This window comes from Pyrgilauda ruficollis, unplaced genomic scaffold (genome assembly GCF_017590135.1).
Source record: "Pyrgilauda ruficollis isolate IOZ18807 unplaced genomic scaffold, ASM1759013v1 scaffold17, whole genome shotgun sequence".
NCBI lineage: Eukaryota > Metazoa > Chordata > Aves > Passeriformes > Passeridae > Pyrgilauda > Pyrgilauda ruficollis.
This window is the reverse complement of record NW_024515875.1, coordinates 9,397,767-9,420,078: the sequence shown is the minus strand read 5'-3', so window position 1 is coordinate 9,420,078 and position 22,312 is coordinate 9,397,767. Positions and strand designations below refer to the sequence as shown.

General features: G+C 35.9%; 1 protein-coding gene across 3 annotated transcripts in view; it reads right to left on the bottom strand.

The window, feature by feature from the left end:
- STXBP5L (syntaxin binding protein 5L) overlaps positions 1 to 22,312 on the bottom strand; it is a 181,411-nt gene that overhangs the window by 96,592 nt on the left and 62,507 nt on the right. For all 3 annotated transcript variants that reach the window (XM_041463822.1, XM_041463824.1, XM_041463823.1), the window contains exons 3-4: positions 16,514 to 16,595; positions 14,413 to 14,513 (exon numbers count right to left, since the gene is read on the bottom strand). In XM_041463822.1, coding sequence (XP_041319756.1) covers positions 14,413 to 14,513; positions 16,514 to 16,595 — 183 coding nt within the window. The remainder of the gene's footprint in view (positions 1 to 14,412; positions 14,514 to 16,513; positions 16,596 to 22,312) is intronic.

Genomic DNA, 22,312 nt, shown 5'->3' with positions numbered 1-22,312 from the left:
AGCAGCAATTCATGCAGTCTGCCATCCACATGATGTGTTTCCAGCAGATGGTTGTGCAGTTCCCCAGATAGATGTGAACTGTGTCTGTGCATAGTAATAACAACATTTCCTCTGCTACAGGGGGTGATGTCATATACCAGGAAGCCCTAGGAAGGCAGAAACCCAAGATGAATTCCACTATTATGAGTTCCAATGTTTAACTTCAACTCTCATTTTAACTTGCAGAGTATGCGAAGTCCGTAGGGCCGATGCAAGAGCACAGGAAATACTTTAAATTACTAACTGGCTGACTGAGAGTCAAATGAAATAGAGAGCAGTTCAATACATCTGGAGAGTTCCTTCCTTCCTTTCAGGGTCTTGGTGATACTAATCACAACATGAGTATTTCTCCTATTCACACTAGATTCTCCCAATACCATATAGGATAATTTCAAAAATTTCTAGGAGCCTTGCACACACAGATCATAGGAGAAAGTGAATGAACCAAACATGGCTTTGAGATCGATATTTGTAGTAAACCTATTTTTTTAAAAATGTGTTTAGTTTTGATTTAAAATAAGAAAAATCTTCTCTTTCATGTATATTTTCTGCTAGCAACAGTCAACTTTTATTTTGAATTAGAATCAGTTGATTTGTCTTATTTTATGTTTTAATTACTTAGAAGAAAGTGAAGTAGAGATAAAAACACACTGAACATGAGTTGCATTGCATCCTGGTGACAGCATAACATGGGATAAACCCCACTGTTATTTAGGAATATCTGGACACAAGAGGAATATTAAGGCAAATTATATTCTCAAAACACTGCATTAACAATTCTGTCTCTGGATTTCTTCCAGAGTCTTATACAGACTGCTCAAGTATTTGTTGCTTTAAGACTACAGTGCATCCACTGCAAATAAAGGTGATGACAGGACTAGGCAGATGAAGATTATCTATCTAATGAGAAAAGTAAGAACTAAAACTTAATTTTATTTTTTCACCAAATTCAGAGCTGAATGTGACTATTCTGTTTATACCTACTCAGTGAATCACCTCTACCAATAAATTTTAAGTTAATAATGGAAGTCACAAACTCCTTACAATTAAAAACTGTGAAAAAAGTAATAATTTAACTGACATACTGCTGTGCCTATTTCCTGACTGAACACCCAATACCTGCAGACAGTAGGATCACCTGAAAACATTACTTGAGCTTATATACACTCTATATCTGTGGAGATCTATGTTTTAAAGAAAGACAGTAAAATGAACTGCTTTACATGAGGCAATCTAATACATGTTCCTTACAAAGAAACATGAATGAAAAACGGAGTCAAGGCAGTGGTAACAGTTACTTTCTAGACTTCCACTTCCACTTCCCAATGTTCCTTTCAAGTTTTGGCATCTCAGACTATTCATTTTACCCAATCAGTCCAGAGAGCAGTTTTATTTGTCTTTGTTTATAGTGGTTTAGATACAAGTATTCATCACAGTCACTGCTGCTTGTACAACAGCAAAAATTTAATTTGAGGATTGGAATGTAAGAAATGAACCTCAGAGGTTCCTCTCTTCTCTTTAATACTGATTTAATCTGATTTCTTCAAATTAACTACCACTTGAGCTAGAACAAATTACTATAAGATACCTCTTGATTTAACGATTTTCAGTGATGGGAGATTCTCTACAAATGCTGAGGATACAAATCAGGATTCTACCTCTAAACTGTAATTTCAATACAAATTATCCTAAGCAAAGTATACTTCTAGGTATTTGTGAACATCCTCCATATAATTAAGACATCCTCCTCTCCCCCACCCCCACTTCAATTTCTGCAAATTCTGTGTAGAAGAAATGTTAAGAAAACATTTTGACTATAGAGTTTCATTTAAGGCCAATAGGCTTAAATAGTGCTGAGATATATAACACAGTTATTTATTTTGACAAAGCAAAAAAGCTTATACAGCTATTTTCCATCAAATTATTTAGATATGTCATCTGGCTGGTGGTCCACTGCTGCTTTCAAAGTGTTTAAGAGACAAGCATTTTTCATGGTGTCCCTTACCTGAAATATTATACATAAGAAACTTACAAGAATAAGAAACAGGGATACAAGAACCACAAAAAAAAAAAAAAAAAACCAAAAACAAACCCAAACCATAAAGTTTTAAGAAATGCAGCATGGAAAACTATTTCTTTCTCAAGATATTTTGGTTTTGTTCCTTTTTTTCATTGGATCTATTGGCATATTCTGAAGCATTCTGTTTTTTAGAAATGGGGACTGATCATTAATCCTTTGAAGTGTTAAAAAAGAAAACAAAACGTTCAAGGTAAAGCACTGTTAATAGCATATTCTGTTTCTTTTTTCCCTTCTCTCCTGTTAAAAAGATTGAGAGTAAAAGTAGGCTGTTCCTGTGTTTCTTCAAAAGCCAGAACTTTCTTTTTAAACTTCTGGACAGGGGAAATAACCCTAAAAGCCTGAAGTTAGGCCCATTCTTGACTTGTGAGCTTAGTATTTAAAATGACATTGCAATCACAACTGTAGTTAATAGCTTACAGCATTTAAAAAACACTTGTTTTAAGAAATGCTCAAGTCAACCACAAAAGACATCAGTGTAGCAACTATATGAGCATTTGTAATGGGTGTCAACATAAATTATTTACAAGCATTTAACTCAAAAGAACCTAGAACAAATCAGAAAAAACATGTTCAGAAATACATTAGATGCAGTCCATTTGATTAAATTAGTAAACCCAGAGACTTCCCTTGAATGAAGAGTTAATTTACGTATTTAGATAAAATCTCATGAGCTTATTATGAACTCTTTACAAGGACAGTCAAAGTCTACAGCATGCCACAGGACCTTTGGTTTTTCCCAGTTTTATTTATTTCCTTTTTTTATTTACAGCTCCACAGAAGGTCACCCTGGCCTGTCCAGCACGCCATAACACACACAGACAGCTGCACTAGAACTTCCTATAAGACACAGGCACTGATATTCCCACCCTCAATAACTCCAAGGCTATCTGCAGCAGCACTGCAGCCAGTCATGGGCATTACTGGAGCCCAAGAACAACTTAGAAGTCACTCTTGAAATCCCGGTGTGCAAGGGGATGTACAGCTTTTGTAGCCTGTGATACAGATAATTTGCTTCATTTTCAGAATGACAGAAAATTACTTCCCTTCCTCTTGGGCAAATGCACAGCAAAGAGACATGCTCTTTTAGCAACTCCCTTTTATGGTTTTGACAGTAAATTCATTGGAGTGTCTTACCTGTAGGAGCAGGATCACTGACTGTGACACTTTCTCCTGCCTAGATCTTTAGTATTACACAACAGTAATGCCATGAATCGAACAGGTGTAACACGAACACTTGGTCCCAAGAGAAAGAGATAAGGTTTCTATTCCTTAAATAGAAAAAGATGCTGGAAGAAAGCAGCATACTTTTCATTGACTTCTAATTTGTTTCTGATGCGGACTCAAGGTCATTACACAACAAAAATGAGACTAGAAGTTCCACAAAATCAGTGAGGTGAGCAAATTAATGAAACAGGGTTGGAAAACAGACTCTTGCTCTCATCTTCAGGGGAAAGACAATGTACATGATTTTTCTCTTGTCTACTGGCTTGTGAAATCACTATTTCATATTTGTAATACTTCACTTGTCCTTCATAAATTTCTTTGAAGGTTAAGTAAAAATGGGGCCGTAATACCAAACACAGTGACAGTGATGGGCAATACAGAGCACTGTAACAACCACTAAGTTTCTTAGCAATGAAAGAAAGCCAAATAACAAAGGCTGGAACAGCCTTTTCTCAAAAGAAAAAGTTTTTGATGTATTCATTTCATTTATTTTGTAGCATCTGCATTAAAAAATCCCTAACACCTAAGGGTAGACTTTCTCTTATCCCTTCACACAACACTGAATACATAAATCAAAAATGCAGTTTTTGGTTTTCAATCTCATAGTTCCAAAAAAGTAAATTGGGACCTAGCTCAAAGATGAAAGGTTGAAACTTGTCTTTTGTGTAACAGCTTGACTTTCACAGAGCTGTTAGAAAAGTAAACTAAAGATATGTTAGTATTTCACCCTCTGCTAGCTGCAGCATACACAAATCTGTGTTTATCATACATTCTTACTATAATAAGTTTAAACCCAATTTTATATCAATATCAATCAAGTTATTTTGAATGACACACTAAAATCAGGATAAGACTGAAATACTGAAATTGACTTCAAAGAAAAAATAATTTTACATGTGTATGCTTTTTCTTTGTATGCATGCTTTTTTCCTTAACAGCTTCCATCAATTAAAATCATGTAGACTTATTGGAGACCAGCTGTTCTCATTTGTTGCGCTTCAGTAGACAGGGACTCTGTGATTAATCGTCCTTGTTTTTCTGCAATCTGCAGTCTCTCTTCTCTTCCTGCTCATGTACTGTTTAATGATATAATCTCAACACTGACATTACTAGCTCTATTTCTGATTTACTGGAATAATGCCCAGAGTTTATTGTGACAGAAGGAAAAGTATCCTAAATCATTGCATTGGGTCCTTGCTCGAAGCTGACATGTGTCTGGGAAGGAAAGAGGTGGTGTGGTTTCCAAGAACCAAATTACTTACTGCAACTGAATGGGTGCATGTTCTTCACTGCTCTAAGATATGACTGGAAATCTAATATAACAAAGTGCAAAGGAAAGATATGAACAGAACTCTGAAAGATGTCTCAAAACTCTAATTTGAAAACTTCAAAAGAGAAAACCATGTAATTCCCATATCTACATTATAACAAGAAAATTCTGATTGATAGTGTAGACTGTTTACGCTGCCTGAACTTGCACACATTTTAAAAGACTTTTTTTTTCTTGTTGTGTAATATGATGCATTTTTGTATTACAGTATTGGGCCTCTCATTTGTTATGACTGAAACCATGAAACAGCTGTTCAATGCATAGTTGTGAGTATATATTTTAAATTTTGCTATCCAAACCTGGCCTCAGAGCAATTTGGCAACATAGCTGCCATGTGAAAACAACATAACATGTTACCCTGTGTTTTCTCAAAAAAGCACAAATCTACTGACAAAAATGCTTTGTTTTTTACAAAGCATTAGAAACAACCAGCACACTGCTCAGTATATGATGTAAGGTTTGACAGCATATAGCAACATTATGTGTCTTGCTAAGGAATCTTTTCCAGGAGGAAGAAACCCAGGCAAACAATCACATGTGGCCAGGTGACATAAAATTTAAATAAACCAGGTCATGTTTTTCTTCTCTATTGAAGGAAAAACAAAACCTCACAATGACTTTTTTTTTTTAAATGGAATTTTGAACAGATGTTTTCTTTCTCAGAGAAATAATAGAAGGAGCTACAGCCAGAGAGTTCCAAATAAAGATGTAGATTGGAAAAGTGGGGTTTGTCAGGTAAGAGGGCCCTGTGCTGCTGTTAAGTCCTCAGGTAATTGCGCCAGCTACACATTTTTCTCCAGCAACTCTATGGGCCATGATGGTTTCATATGTGCACATGTTAAGTGATTGGTTGGAAGTCATCTTTCAGGGGTTTTATGCCCTTCTGCTATCAAAGACAGCTGCTAGCTCGAAGAGTAATTCAGATGTAGCATATTAGGCATTTTGCCCTCAGAGAAGTTGTTTCACAAACACATATAAAAGCAGATACTGGGGCATAATGCATTTAAGGAGTTTTTAAACTTAAATGAAACTGATGATAATAATATTGGCAGAATCCTGATGGACTAAAAGTTACTTTGGGGAAAGACTGTAAAAGCCACCATTTAGAAAGAAGAGAGATTCTTAAATTCAAGTTTGGATCTGGATATAAACAGAGATCCTTCTAATGTTCTAGAATGAAAAATATGACCAGGACTTCTGTGATCTTTGTTTAGAGTGACATTTACCTTCGTGTAATTTAAGCATAAAGAAACCAAACTGGTTTTGGAATAGCCATCTTCAGCTCTTGCAGCACTTTTTCTGCAGTGGCACCAACTCTCAGATTGCATTACAAATCCCACCCAAAATGGTAAACATAAAAAACTAAACCTGATAAAATTAAGCTATTTTGTTATCTCTGATGTTCTGATTATAATGTTATTACTACTTGTTCACCTATACTTAAAAATACACACTAACCAAGGTTTGGAGTCCTTCAAAATGTTTTGTCCATCAAAAGGAAAAAATTTGAAAGTTATAGTAAAATATGGAAGGTAGGTTCACCAAAGGTAGGCTATTCCAGAATATTCCAATTATAGGAAATACAGCATATGTCAATATGCTCAATATGGCACTTATAAAAAAAATCACTATAAAATTCTATTTTTAATGCCTATTTTACACCTGGTTTTAGTGCAAAAGGAAATTTTACTGGATATTTGAGAGATTCTCAAGAATTAGTTTTAGAGCTGTTGTAATTTCACAAGTGATCTTGGTACTAATACTAATGAAACCTCTGAGGGACACAATATTACAGAGGAAGGACAATCTGCATGAGTAAAGTACAAGAAATTGAATTAAATTTAAAATGCAAAGGGCATAGCCTCAAACTTCAAAGAACTTCCACTTTAGGTTTAGAGCTCTTGATACAGAATTGATGGAAAAAGACAATTTCAATTTTGCTTGTCTTGCTTTGCTTCCACTATTAAAGGCTTGCACTGAAAAGCAGCACATTCCCTGCCAGCTAGATATACATCAGGGAAGAAGCGTAATGGGTGTATTAGTCAATCACAGCAAGACCACAAACACTGGTAAGATGAAGTCACATGAAAGGAAGATGCCATTTTTGCATGCATCAGTAAACATATTCCTGCAGAGATTACAAATGAAAATGGTATTGTCAATGGCCACAGCACAGATGGGACCCTATCTAGAGTGTGTTTCCTTGATGAATCATCAGCTCAGAGAGAACTGATATGAGGAAAAAGGCCCAAAGAAAATAAAAGGTAATGAAGACAAAAAAACTTATAAAGGAAAACACAGAATCTTGATTTTTGTAGTGAGAAAAAAAAAATCCCAAAAACCAAACCAACATGGAACAATTTTCCTGCAGGGCAAACAGTGGATTTGAGCTTGAGTAGTTAAGTGTAAGGCCCTGGCTGGGGGACTGCTGCATGTGCAGGAGTTGGTGATCCACACACGAGTGACCCCAAGTAGGTACCAGGGGCCGCATGAGCAGCGCGTCTCCAGGCAGAGCGGAGCTGCACGTGCCCCTCGGCAGCTGGACAGACCCAGCCAGCTTGCTGTCACCAAGAAGGCTGCAGGCAGCTCCCTCTTGGTGGCTGCACCAACAGTGCAGAAGGAAGTTTTAGTGTTAATGTCCTTTCCGTTTGATAGTAGCTATAATGCACACAGCTGTCTCCTTACAAAAAAATCCTACAATAACTTGGATGACAAAAATGGGGGGATACTTTCTATGGATGGGTTACCTGCTGACTGAAGGCCTGTGTGATGATGCCCAACTCAGGGTTCCCAGTATCTACAGGGATGCAAGATCCCCTGTGCTCTTCCGCCATTCTTTGTAGTGCTAGTTCTAATAAACAGCATTTTGAATGCTAACTTCTAGCGCCTTGAGTGCCTTTCTTCCTGGGATCATAAGGGACCGGCAAAACCTTAATGTAAAACATCATCAGCTTGCTCATTTAAGAAAGGGAGGAATACGAGTTCTCTGGTGTGCAACTGAGGGAACCAGTCTGAGAAGGTCCCTTCAGCTCCACTCCACTAGAAGGCTCACATGTCTGTCAAAAAGAAAATTTTAAGGATCAATTGAATTTTCATTCTATTTCAGTAGATTGTACAGTCCCAAAAATCTATCAAATCAAACCTGCTGATTCTTGGTATCAATGAGCAAATCTAACTTTTGCATTTTTGCTTTTTGCTGATTGTTTAGCTAACCTGTGTTGAAGACAAAAAAAAACCCAAAATGCTTTTGCTTGATATTTATATATCTTTTTTATCTTTGCTTGATATTTATTTATCTTTTTATAACCAAGACAGCCTTCATTTCCGCTGGGTTGTGTGACACTTTCCAGGATGAGCTTATGGCTCTCATTGATTCTACACATCAAGTGCCTTATGAAATTTTCCATAACATGATATAAGATGTGAAAAAAAAAAAAACAAACCGGGGGTCTTTTGTTTGATTTGTTGGGGTTTTTTTTTGTGTGGTGGTGGTGTTTTTTTTTTTCTTTTTTTTTTTTTTTTTTTTTTTTTTTTTGTTTGGTTTGGTTTTTTGTTTGTTTGTTTGGTGGGGTTTTTTAAACAGAGAAGCAGAGGCATGTGGTAAATAAATACATTAACAAGATTTTGATCAGTCTTACTGAAGAATCTTTCCAGCCTTTTGTCTTTCAGGAATCTCTTCAAGCTCAACAATTGCATGAAAACATTGGTTTTCAAACCCTTGAGCACCATTCTTTCAGAAGTGACAAATGCTGATGCAAGACCACACTACTGATATAAAACCAACCAACCAACCAACCAACCAACCAACCAACAAGAAAAAAACCCAAACAAAAACCCCCAGAAGAATGTTTGAAAATTGTCATCAAAACATGGAAGTGAATGCCAATTACATGTCTTCTTTTGGTTTCCTCATTTTTTTCCATCATCAATCTGAAAAAATTTACATCCTTTCCAGAAACTGGCATGTTTTTATGATGAAATATTGCTTTATATTGGGGTTCTATGGTTCTTTGCAATAGTTGAATGCTGGACCACACCATGTAATCAGAATCTGTTTTGTTGTATAGCATGGCCATGCAAATGTACAGAGCTTTGCTCGATGACAGCCTCTGACTAATTCAAAAGTACATAAACAGAGTTTGCTGCTATACACTATTAACCAGGAGGTTAATTTATGGGCAGGCAAGCTATCACAGGAAGCCAGTTCCTTGAACAGGCAGTGAGACAGAGAATCTACTTTAACTAACCCACAAGTTCCCTAATACAAATGAACAGACACAGCCAGCCACCAGTATTCACTCAATAGCCTCTTGCTGTCATTCTGATGAGGTTTATCTGCAAAGGAGAGAGAAAGTATTTAAAATGCTCTTAACACAGGACACCAAACCCTGCAAAGGCAAATAAGATTCCTACTGTCAGGAAAGAATATAGACTCAAGAAGTTACCTTATTTAAAAACACCCATTTTTTGTTTTGGGTTTGGTTTGTTTTAATTTGTTTCCAAGCATTTGGAGTAATACTCTCAATCATCTTGTTCAAATACTGCAAGATCTCAACTGTAGGAGTCAAATTTCTAATTAATAGTGAATTACAGTAAACAGAACTGCTCTAAAAGTCGCACACTTAAAAGGCTCCTCTTGCTCTGTGCCAGCATATCTTAACACTGAAGAAAGCATTAAGAGTCTCAAAGCCAGTTACACAGATTGTGTCACCTGGTGACTGCCCTCAGAAAGGCACTTGTGGCATTGTCATGGCATTGGTGCAGTGTGCATGCAGATGGATTTGAAGACCCAACACTCTGCAGCATTGTTGGCTCATTTGTCACACACCAGTCAGCAATGGCTGAAAGAAGAAAGAGAGGAGGGCTGTCCCCTGTCAGCCAACACACCTGAACCAGCTCAGCTTTGGAATGACAGGAGATGAACTGTGGTCGTAAGTGAAACCAGCGCCTGCTGGCTTACAGGACCTGGATTTCACACCACAATCCTTGCTGGCTTTCCTACCCCAGCTGCACTTATATTAAATAGGAATCTGTAAGCTGTTGTATATTTAAAGCTGTACTTGCTGAAGTCTGCTCTGATTATATTAAAAATAATGAAGACCTATAATAGTTTCCAGTGGTTTTGCTTAATCCTAATGTTCTTTGCAGCACATAGAGACAGTGTCTAGTTTCAGTAGCTTCAGTAGATGCCAAAAACTGATGCCTTGTGAAGGCTGACCTAAAACAGAGACTAGACGGAGCTAAAGAGTAAAGCAGGTATTTATGAAGAGGCCTCAAATAGACCACCTTGGGCAGCATGACCCAAAATGGCCACAAAATGGACGACAGATTCCAGGGTCTAACACTTTCATAAGTTTTGGTCCATTAGCATACTGGAGCTAATTGTCCAATTACAGCTTTAGCCCATGAAGTCCCATCCTTCTTGTTTTCTCTCTGAGTCCCATCCTTCTTGTTTTCTCTCTTCAGTCCATCATTGTTTATGCTCTTGGCTTGAGATCTGGATCACTTGTCCTTGGTCCCCAGCTAGAGAAGGAACTGTTTTGTCTACATATTCTGTGGAGAGAGCTTACTATCACCTAAGATGAAGCCTAGGCTTACACACTAAAGCAGAATAGAATCTGAACAATATAAAAGCCAAAACCTGAGGAATCAGCTGAGTTTATTTACTTTGCCTAAAATGCCTACTGAAGATCAATCTGGCATCTCCTATGACATCAAGGAAGGAAAAAGAGGTACTAACACATGGAAGGTGTCCACAATTTTGACCTTCAAAAACACTGAGGTAATTCTTATAGAATGTTTACAGAGTTTAAAATGTTTTACCTGTCTACCCTGTTTGTCAAAAAAACCACAAATCATGTATTATCAACCATATGCTACTGTCAAACATGTCTTTGAGTAACTGTCTTATCATTACAGCTCTTGGTATGGAGCCAAGCACTGAGACACAGTGCTTATATTTGTATTTTCTTGAAAGTTCTTAATGCATTGTATTACATTCCAATTATAGCAATATAAATCTAAGATGATTACTTCATATAAAATAAATATATACTTTTTGGCAAAAATGTACAATTTGCTTAAGTCCAAAAAAGTCCAGAGCATTACACTGTAAAACAGAAAATACCTGTTTACCATTAAGTCTCTTTAGTGTTCCTTCTACACTTGCTCCAAAGAGACACTTAGTAAAAGAACAGTGAATTATGAATTATTATTGCTAGTGCTGCGTCATCATTGGTTTAACAGCAAGTCAGAATAGGAAAAAACTAAATCTGGAGAAGCTGCAAACCCTGATTTAATGGCTATAAAGGTGCACTTTGTTAGTGAATTATTATTCATAAACCATTCAGTGTCTTAATACTGAATCTTGCCTATTAAATCAAAGACTACTGCCTTTAAGTGTTCTTTGCTCTTTTCAACCATGTTTTTTATCCATATCCAAAGAAAAGAACAAACATTTTTTCTTTTGTGGGAGGGAGAAAGGGGATATATGTATGTATGCACTTGGGGAAACTTGACTCAAGTAATTGCAGAAACCTATACAGAAACACTGCTAAAGAGCAGATTTTAGTCCATTATCCTGAAATCTTAAATGTCAAGAAGGAGAAGCAAATTGCAAATTAAGCAGTTCAACTACATGATGACTGATGCATTGTGAGTAATAGCCAAAGACTAAGTAACATTCATCTGTCTAACAGAAACTACCAGCTCTATGGTTCATGCACCATATACCATAGAAACCCATAATAAACTGATACTACATGAAAATTAATTAATCAAAGTCAAATAAAATAAGCATTTGGAATTATAAAATCATCTTTGTCATTACAAGCAGATAAATTATTAGAATTTAAATGCATTATATTGCATCGCTTCATTAAGTAAATCTGCCATTTGTTAAAAAAAAAACCCAACTAAACCAAACAGTGTAACAAGGAGACAAACATACTGGATGAATAAAACTAAAATTTTTTAAAATCCTGAAGAAAGACATGCAAATGGAAAAATTTGAAGGATTCACATGTTCCATTTTCATAGATGAAATGCACCTGAACAATTATGCATTTGGCCCTGTGAAAGCTACCTAAATCTAAAATTAAGTTATATTATAAATAATCTTATAAGAACTAGCCTTTGACTTTCTCTATATGGCATCTTTCAATACCTTACTATTTTTTGAAGACATGCATCAACATTTTAAACCTATTTTCTGTCAACTAGCATTTCTCTCCATTTAAGAAACATTTAAAAACCAGCTTGTTCACTGGTTAACAAACTTAAGACAAAACAATCTCTATTCAATATGAATTTTGCTTTCTCTTAACCCCCTACCCCCTGCAAGGGAAGAGGGGAGGATGAAAATAGAGTATTTTTAAATGTTCCTAGAGTGAGGAAAACATTACCTTTTGGAAACCACACCTTTGAATTTCTTGAAGAAAATAAATTCTGATCTTATCACTTTATCAGCTTCTCAAGTTCCCCTTACATCCATTTAGTCATAGATTTCATATAGCTAATGCAACCACTATCTCTTTCACTATTTCTCTGACCATTCCATAATTTAGAGCTTCTGTTCTCTAACACCAAAAATATATTCAGAAAGAAATGAAAGTTCTCTTTTAGACTTAGCTCTATTAGGCATATAAATGGTCCAAACTGAGAGGGTTAATTAGAGCTTTAGCCTTACTTTTTTGCTACTTGCCCAGAGGCTTGTGTTGAATTTTATATACTAAATGTGTAATTGAGCTTGGAAAATTGAAAGTTAGATGATTTAAAATAAATTTATACAGATGTAAAAAAGAAAATATAATAAAAATGAAGCAATTTCATTCAAAGCCAAGTGCTTGAATAATAATTTTTTAAAAAACCAACCAGAAGCTTAGAGCAGTGCTAGAGAACCCTGAGAAGGAATGATGTGCTTACAATGTTATTTCTTCATATTTATGGAAAACTCTTTGAGACTGGACTTACTTCTTTGACAATATTATATTGCAGGATATTTGCCTCACAGACTCTGATGTCTAATAAAAATTATTTAAATGACATCAATTGAACCAGTTACACAAAATATACATAAAAGAACTAACAGTGGTTTTTTTTGTTCACAGCTTACTAGATTTTGATAAAAGGCAGTATAGTTAGCTATGCATTTGATACATTCTCAGGTCCTACTTGCACCTCATTCAAAAATGTCATTAGAGAAAATTTGGTTTTAAGCAAATTTTCCAGTATTCTAAACAACTTGCTCGCAAATATTTTGCTCAATGTTTTAGGGTGCCAGACAAAAAAGAAAATTAGGCAAGTGTGATGACAAATGTTTTGCTCTTAGAAAAGCACAAATATGCGTGAGTTTCTCTTAGCAAGAAATGCTGATAAAATATTGACCAAGATAACAGATTAATGTCTCTAAAGAGAAGGCAGAGATGAACAGAGGCTGCATTCTTATAAGCAATGATTGGTTAGGTTGTGTGCCAGATTGCTGGCTGAGAGAGCTCGACCAAGATGTACTGGAATAACTTCTGTAACATTTAAATTTATCAATGACAAATTGTTCTCATCTCTACCTGATGAGAATAACAAGATTCAAACATTTCACCATATGTAAAATGATAATTTACTGTCCAGAAGCAGCTAGAAATGCACACTTAATATTTCATTTTCATTTTCCCTCACGCAGTCCCAAACCACTTGATACACTTTTGCTATAGTTTATAAACTCATTGGAATCAGGCTGTATATTTCCTTCCCACTACAAATCATGCACCTCAGTGACATTTTAGTGCAAATATGATTTGTATCTGGATAATAAACAAGAAAGAAAAATGTATTTCCATAATAATTTTCAGACTTGCTGCAGCTAAAGTTTTGATGAGTCTGTTAACTTCACAGCTCTGGTGAAGTACTGGGAATCTTCTCCCACTGCACAAGCAAATATATAAATACCAAAAAAAGTTGCTGCACCTTAATAAACATTGAATGCACACGCTAAGAGAATGAAAATATGAGTTAAATTTCCAGTTAAAAACAAATGCTGCATTTATGCACTGAATCTTGATCTCCTGACTACTGCCCTAATTCCTTAAGAGAAACTTAGAACTTTTTCTCACTATTAATAGATGTGTAGCACTGAAGTTCCTTAACATCATATCAGGTTTTACTTGGGTGACTAAATACAGATTGAAGTGCTCAGCTTCTGTTTGATTTTAAAAGTTACAACCACTCATTTATGCTATTTTCAGTAGGGATTCCTACAATTAGGTACTGATAAAGTAAAATTAAGAAAAACACTCTGATTCACTTTACACTTACCAGAGTTTTCCAAATTCACAATCTATTTCTACTAAACTTCCAGTATTTTACAAAAATAAAATTATTTCAAGGTAAAGAAAAAATTATTACCCTCATACAGCCAGCTGAAGTACTCTGTCTATTACTGAACAACAGTTCAGCCAAAAGTGAGTGCTTGTACCCAGTCTGAAGAAAAAACTAATTAGTGTTGACAGCAATTCATGCAAATGGAATTAAAATGAAGAACACTTTGGCAAAAAGAAGACCAAGACTTTCTAGTTCTGAGAAAGCTGCAGAAAGAGAAAGTGAAGTTTTTGTTCCATAGAAACAAACCTGAAAGAAAAATATTCAAGGCAAAACTATATCCACCTGTAGAAAGGCAAAACGTATTATAAGAAATCCAGGAAGTGTTATTTTTGTAATGAGATCTCTACTTTGTGTCATATCTTACCTTTCTCTGTTAAATTTCAGAGAATGTAGAATAGCTGGTCGTTTCTGTCGGAGGTTCCACAAATGAAGTGCATCATCTGCACATGCACTGACCAAAGCACCCTAGAGCAGACACAAAATACAGCAACACATAATTTTCTGCAGGTTCTATATTATTCTTACATGATACTCACTGTTTAATACCTATCTGTAAAAGTGACAGTTTATGAAAAATCATTCCTTTCTTCTAGAACAAAAATACTGTACCACAAATAATACAATTCAATCTGGTAAATGTAAACATTTTAAATTAGTACAAGATCAGCCAAAGTTAAATTAAAACTCCATTGATTTAACACTTAAAGTTTTGTACCAAGGTTTCACAAGCCAACTCTCAAGTCTTTCCGCATAAGCAGAAAGATTAACAAAATGGAAAAGAGAAAACATTTACTTTAAAAAGGGAGTGTGAAAGATATAACTGAAGGATAAAGGAATTAGTGCATGCTCAGGCACATATGTAACAGTGTCAAGCACAGCTTAGTAGTCATATCAAGGTAAAATGAAAATTCAAAACTGGAACTGTGAAAAGAGGATGCAGATAAGAAAGTAGGGACAGGTAGCAAGAGGACAGGAAGAACTAAGAGATGTAGACAGAAGGACAGAGTCTTTATCACAGATCAGAAATACTCTCAAGACTGGTTCTGCTTGTGGTGAAGCAAAAATGGTCATCTTTCAAATCCCACGCCTCTATCTGACTGAGAAACTTGGAGTGAATTTTTAACTGCCTTTCTCCTCACCACAGAACACTGATGAATGTGAAAATTACCTACAGGGGAAGCTCCCTACTGCTCCTGGCACACTTACACCTCAGATCAGGCCAGGCACAGATCTACCCTTGTGTACGACCACCACAGAGAGGAACAACTGCCCAAAAACAAGGCGATGCTTTATCTGAGGAAGGGCAAGCATGTAACTGGAAAGATTAGTTCCTACAATCTATGAATGACTGATAAACTTCCCTAATCCTAGCAAATGTTCTTTTCAACGTTGACCCATGCAAATAAAATATAAGGAGGTGAGACTTCTCCATACAGTGACTCCATACAGTCTCCATAGGAGACTTCTCTAATACAGTGTAATCCATGCTTTAATTCTGATCTCCCAGAGTCAGAAAGTCCACCACTGAAATCAAATTAATCCTATGTTTTTGGGGGCTTGCTGGTCACCAAATGAAAAGAAAGAATACTGATTCAAACTTTGTCCTTGTTCTCATCCCTGCATTCCTCTTAAGAATTTCACTGGACTGTTTCATCCCTCCCCAGTGTCTGTGGTTCAGTTACTTTCTCCAAATAGGCGTAGGAAAAAATTAAATATTTTTCAGGTTTAAAAAAACCCATAAAACTAAAACTCTTCTCCTGAGAAGTTCTAAAATCTTCCCATTTACAAAGAGAACCTGCAACTGTCAAAAGTGTTTTCTTATGTCATGGGAGAAAATTAACCAAAACTGAACTAAGATTTGGCCAACTTCTAAGGTCCTCAAAAAAAACCCCTCTGATTTGCGCTCACCAGAAAGTCTTCTTGCCTATTCCCATCTTCAGAACCTTCTGCAAAGAGCAAGCTATAATCTGGCATTGTTTCTTCATGTTGTCTAAATTTGATTTTGACAAACCACTTACAAAGCATGATGGTTTGATTGATGATCCCTGCAATTGCTTTTCATTGCTTTACGTAACAGCATATCCCCAACTATTGAGTTTTCAGCCAATAACCATCAATATATTTTGATAGAAAGATTTAACTAATTTATTAATTTCTATTTGAACCAGAACAGTGCAGCATATTTAGCAACTTAATGGATTTTACATCATTTTACACACATTCATGTATCGACTGCCTTTTGTTCACTACTTTAAACTGATGTATAGGAAGGCAATACTTTTCCTTGAGTGCAGTCCCATAAATATTCTTCTAAAAGGCTGTATGTTGAAAGTCCTCTGGATGTACACCACTTATTTGTTGGCACAATTTGTCAATGGGAGAAGTTATATCACTCAATTGCAATAACATGAATTGACTTCTTCAACTAAATTTATACAGAAGAATCTGAGTAAATATGTCCTTACCTCATTGATTAAGAACTGGAGCTGCAGAACTGCAGCACCACTTTCATGTTGGCAGTAGCAATCAACACCAGGCCTGCCCAATCTGTTGTCATCAAAGTCAAGGATTCTAACATTTCTGTTATCACCAGAAGTAAAGAAGGAAAGAAAAAACTACGAATTAAACTCTAATTAACCTTTAATTAACCTCAATTCTTCTTGCTTTCTGTAAAACAAAAGAATTCATGCTGACATTCCACTATTCTAATTAAAGTACCAACACCAGCAGCCTGAAACATGTGCAGTTGTGAGTGATCTGTTCTACCCAATTTTTTTTCCTGTGAAATAAAGTACATGAATTAACATATAAATTCAGCAGGATGCATCTTAAATTTATTTTTATACATTATTGGTTTATATAACATATGAATGTACCCGTTTTTTGTACTTATCAAGACTAGACATATAATGAATCTAGTTTTTTATCTGTTCTCTTCAGGTCTTTTTCTGTGCATGCTAAATTGTCATCTCCCTAACTTAGAGGATGATGGCCTTTCTCATCTGAGTCAGAGACTTCAGCAAGAAACTGTTGTTCCAGAAAATTACTGAAGATCAAAAATAATGCAAAAGGAGAAATATGAAATATGTCATTAGCAACCATATTGTGTGAAACATATGAAACACCACATATTAAAAGTAGCAGGATTATGATTAGAAACAATATTTTACAATATAGAGCTTGATCCAATTGTAATATACAAACATATTAACATATTGTAAAACCTTGACCAAAAAAGCCAACTGTCCACTTATTTTAGCTGCAGGTAAATGTCAGAATCTTTACTTCCCTTTTCACAGGAGAAAGACGTACAATAAACCATTCTAATATTGGTCTCCAGAAAGTATTATCTATTAATTAGTAAATTTGAGGTTTAGAAGCTCCAAGTATGAAGCAATTGCTCTTCCAACTGTTAAACAAGCAGCTTAATGGATACCACTTACCTTGAGACCTGAACTCTACTCTTGATTTTGTCAATTGGTCTAGTGGATGACCTTTGGGGGAAAAGAAGTATTTTTTCTTACCTGAGCCTCCATCTCTCTATTTGTAAGATGGAGATAGAGTTTTATAAAACTGGTGTTTATAGATGAAAAGTTGTGTATAAAACACTGTAACTACAGAACACCAAGGCAGAGAAAAAGAAATAACTCTATTTGCTGCTTGCTCCCAAGCTGTAGTCATGGATACAATCATATCTGATAAAATAATAAAAACTTGCCTCTTTTAAACAACCTATTCAAAATGGACAATAAAGATGTAGTGTAGTCTAAGGCACTTTCTATGTGTTGATGGTAATCCTCTGGTCCATTCTGAATGACTGTTCTGTGGCACTCTTTTCTAACATTTAACAAGCACTTCATGTAATGTGAGAGAAAGTACCAAAACCAAAAAAGCAAGTCACCAACCCACCTGGGATTTCAAGCTAACTGGAACTTTTAAGAGATAAGTGCTTTCCTTTTAAACTGAGTTTAATACTCAGTACAAATGCATGGCACTACTTAATGATTGTCCTTAATGAAAATTACAGCTGCATTGCCTTGATTAAGTGTCTGTCACCCTTCAGCATCAGTTCAGTATCATGCTAAGTCAGTTTTCTAGGAAACATCCTAACAAAGTAGATGATTTCACTCAGCATATCCCAAACAAACAAAGCACTCTCCAAAAATTCACATTTATATGCACCAGTGTTCACCCTGAAAAACAAATTACTAAAGTACTCACAAATTACTAAAATAAGAGAGAAATTGTGCTGTCTGCTTCATTCTGGCCAGTTGCCCTGAAGTGAGAACTGATGCTTAAATAGCAGCATTAGCACTGACTGCTGGTGGTTTTCAAACATTCTGGGAGCTGCAGTGAGGTCCTTCCAGCAGAAGGAGCTGAAGAGATATGATGACTTGGCACATGTTCTTGGCACTTGAGGCCATCTTCTGCAAATTCTGTGCTTTGCTGCCAAGCATGGAGAAGTACGACCTTACCTCATCAAATCTTTTCATAGCAGTGTATTACAACAGGACATACAGCAGAAGTACCTATAGTTCAGACTTTGGACTGACTTTATTCTTTTTACTTTTCCCTTTTTCTTAAATGATGACTGCTATCAGGGAGAATGGAATATCTCTGAGGATATTAAAAGGGGGGACCAATACATCTAAATACTGCAAAGTAGACACCATGGGTTTCAAGAATAAAAGCTAGTCACTATCTTCTCTCTTATCAGTATGTTGGATCTCCCAGGGGCCTTTAAAGCCATGCCAGATTATCCTAATTTATACATAAAGGAAAAAGATGAAAACTAAGTCTGGATGTCTTTCGGGATCTAGAGCGAAACAAGTAAAATTAGAATTACGTGCACCAAGCAGTGACAGTATGACAGTAATAACATTCTAAAAGAAAAGTGTTCTTTCTGAAAACGACACTTAATCTTGGTTTTAAGACCTGTGAGAGTGAAATGGGATTTTTTGCTCTTCATTCACTTGTATGCAACATTTTTTCACTGAGTATTTCAACATCCTGATATTCCAAAGCTTATAATTACTTGGGAAAAAATCAGTTGCTAAGATGACTAATTTTAAATACTTGGATTCATCTTCCAAGATGTAGATTTTCATGACAGCATAATACATTAGTAACCAAGAATTTACACTCTCACATCCTGGAAATTAAACTTGTCAGTGAATGATTACATTCATGATTAGAGGTAACAATGACCAAATCTTCTCATAGCATGATCTATGACCACTCTCCACAGTACCCCACAGCTTTTTTATTCCATGACTCATTTTTACTATGTGACACACACAGATCTGATGTGTCTCATTCTTCTCAGAGGTTAGTACTGATGGAATCCAAAGACTTGCAAGTCCTTGGTGTTCACTAAGAACCAAAAGCGCAGATACTTCAGAACTGACTCATGAAGTTGAGGCCAGTGTCACTTGCAGCAGCTATTTAACTTCTTAGGATCAGAAGGGGATCATTTAACTTCTTAGGATCAGAGGTAGGACATGCTTTCCTTCATTAGGACAGTGACTCTTTAGTAGTGTGAGATTAAATCTTTCAGCAATAACAAGGACGGCAGTGTGATTCATTCCTCTTTGCAGGGGCAGGGAAGTGAAGATACAGTGTCATAAAGAATCTCCTTCCAAGGCAGATAGTGGATATCTCAAGCAAAAACTCCTAAATCACATATGGCACCTTTTTCAAAACCAAAACACTTCCATAGAAGAAAATGACACCAAGCTCTGTAAATAAGCAGCTATAACTTTTTTTTGGGTACTCAACTAACTTTTTCCATGACTAAGAACAATCTATGTACAGAAATGAACATTAGAGCAGAAACTATGGTCTCACATCTACTATTTTATTAAAATGATACATACAGAAATGGGAAATCTCCATTTACAGCCTCTCCTTTAAAACATTTGGGAATTGTGGGGTGCTGCAGAAGTAACATTGCTGCTCTGAGTCCTTGTCATCTGATCTGCACTGACTGGTACATGTTTGAGTAGGACTATGCAGCACCCTAAGAGCAGATGCTTGTGGGCTGGTGTTACTCCATTACATAAACCAACTGCAGAATTGACTTGGGGTGTAACTTGAATATAGGACAGCTTTTTCTTGCAGAAGACTTATTCCACTGAATTGAGTGATTTATCAGTTTAAAAAGCACCAATGGATTTATCCAAATAGTCAAGTACTAGAATGATCAAAGAATTCAACCACACCACTGACCACCTAAACCAACCAGAAGGTTTGTCAGTTGTGTCTGTGTCGCGGGGCAGACCTTGTCAAAAGATAACAATTATGGAAACAGCACCTTTAGCACCTAGATTTGCAGGTCTGAACATAGCTACTTTCAGTTCCTGGAATACATATTTTTACAGTTCCCTCATGAAGTTTCTCCATGTCTCATACACATTAATTTTCTGCTAAGGACAGTGCATATTCTGGTACAAATAAATGCCACAGTCCTAAGTCCTAAATAAATGTCTAAGTCCTGAGTACAAAACTGGAGTTCAAACTGATTTTTTCTCTCTTTACATGAACCATTCTATATTTTGATTTCTGAAGTGTATTGCTCCAGTGTTTTGTTATCCTCACTATTAAGAATGTCATGCTATATGTGGAATCAATACATCTAGCTTCAGTTTCAAGCTTTTGCATCTCATTACATCTTTTTATGCTAAATTAAATACCTTCATATTAGCAGAAATTTCCTGCTTTGAAAGCTATATCTTATCAATCTTCTTCATAAATAAAAGCAAAAACTCCGAGCTCCTTTACTTTCATGTCACCAGCAATTTTCTTAGCTTTGAATAGTTCCTGTCTGTTTTCATACATAGTCTAGAATGTGTATTCAACTTGTTTCAAGTCTCAAAACCAAGCCACACACATCATCTTGGTAATGGTTTCTTTAATACAATGTAAAAACAAAAACATAGACAGCATTTTGTAATTTCTTATGTTCAATATAGTTTTTTAATGCATGTGTGTACCACCTATTTATTACAATAACAAATAGGGAAATCATATTGGTTTTGGGTTTTGAGACTTCTCCATTACTCTTCAAAAAATAAGCACTCCCTAAGAAGCTCCATTCTGTCAACTGCTTGTAGCTGAGCTCACTAAATTCCTTACAAAGGACACACAACCTCTTCGTACCTTTATGACCTTCTATTTGCTATAGATTCAGCAAATCTGAATCTGAATTTGCTGGGCACTGCTTCATTAAACAATATCTTGGTGGGTTTTGTTTTGAACATAGAAGGATTCGGTTTTACAATGAGCTTCATTATGTCTGGAGTTCATTCAGCTGGTTAAATAAATAGCTCTTTTTTTTTTTTTTCTCTCCACTATGAAAAGGTGAAATGCTGCTGCACTTGGCTGCTATCTTAGGATGCTATATGTGGAATCTTTCATAAATGCAAACTTTTTTGGCACCAATAAATATGAGACTTTGGTCTACAATGACCTTCATCTTGTTTATTTTTCTTGACATAGATTTCTCTGTTCATGCATACAAATTATGTAAGAGTCAATCTCAGGAACAGTTAAATATTCATTATTATCTTTACTGGCTGAAAATTTTGCTTTTGGCAAATCTTTGATTTCTTGCAGGTTAAAGCTTATAGATAGCTTGTATTTAATGGCAACTCTATACACCAGAAGCCATCTTATTTCCCAAAGTATATGCAGGCACCATCAGAATAAGCAAAACTCATAAGGCTACATATTTTCATCTCTTCTGGATAAGACTGCCTTTCAAGGTCTTTGTCATTTTGAGAATTATCTGTTCCAGAAACAGAATACAAATACAGTCAACATGCGACAGAACTCAAACAACCCTAAACCTGAAGTAGTACATTGTGAAAAGCAGTTACTCAGAAGTACTGACTCTAACAACATTTCACAAATAACACAAAGTCATAGACTGGCTTGGGTTGGAAGGGACCTTCAAGATTATCTAGTTCACACATAGGGGAAGAATTTCATATTCCATTTGCAGAATATGAATAATTTTAAATGTCCTTTTGAGTATGCACAAACACACACACACACACAGAATGATTAACAGAAACTACCTAGCGCTACATTCACCTCCAAAGAGAAGTAATTTAGTTATTAGTATGTAAAAGCTCCATATTGCCAGGCATCTACACTGAACGATCTGTATTTTGAGGCTGCACTTCATGCAGTAGTAAAAAAAAAAAATAAAAAAATTAAAAGGTTGCATTCACAGTGGGCTTCCTCTTTTTTCCCTGGTAGTC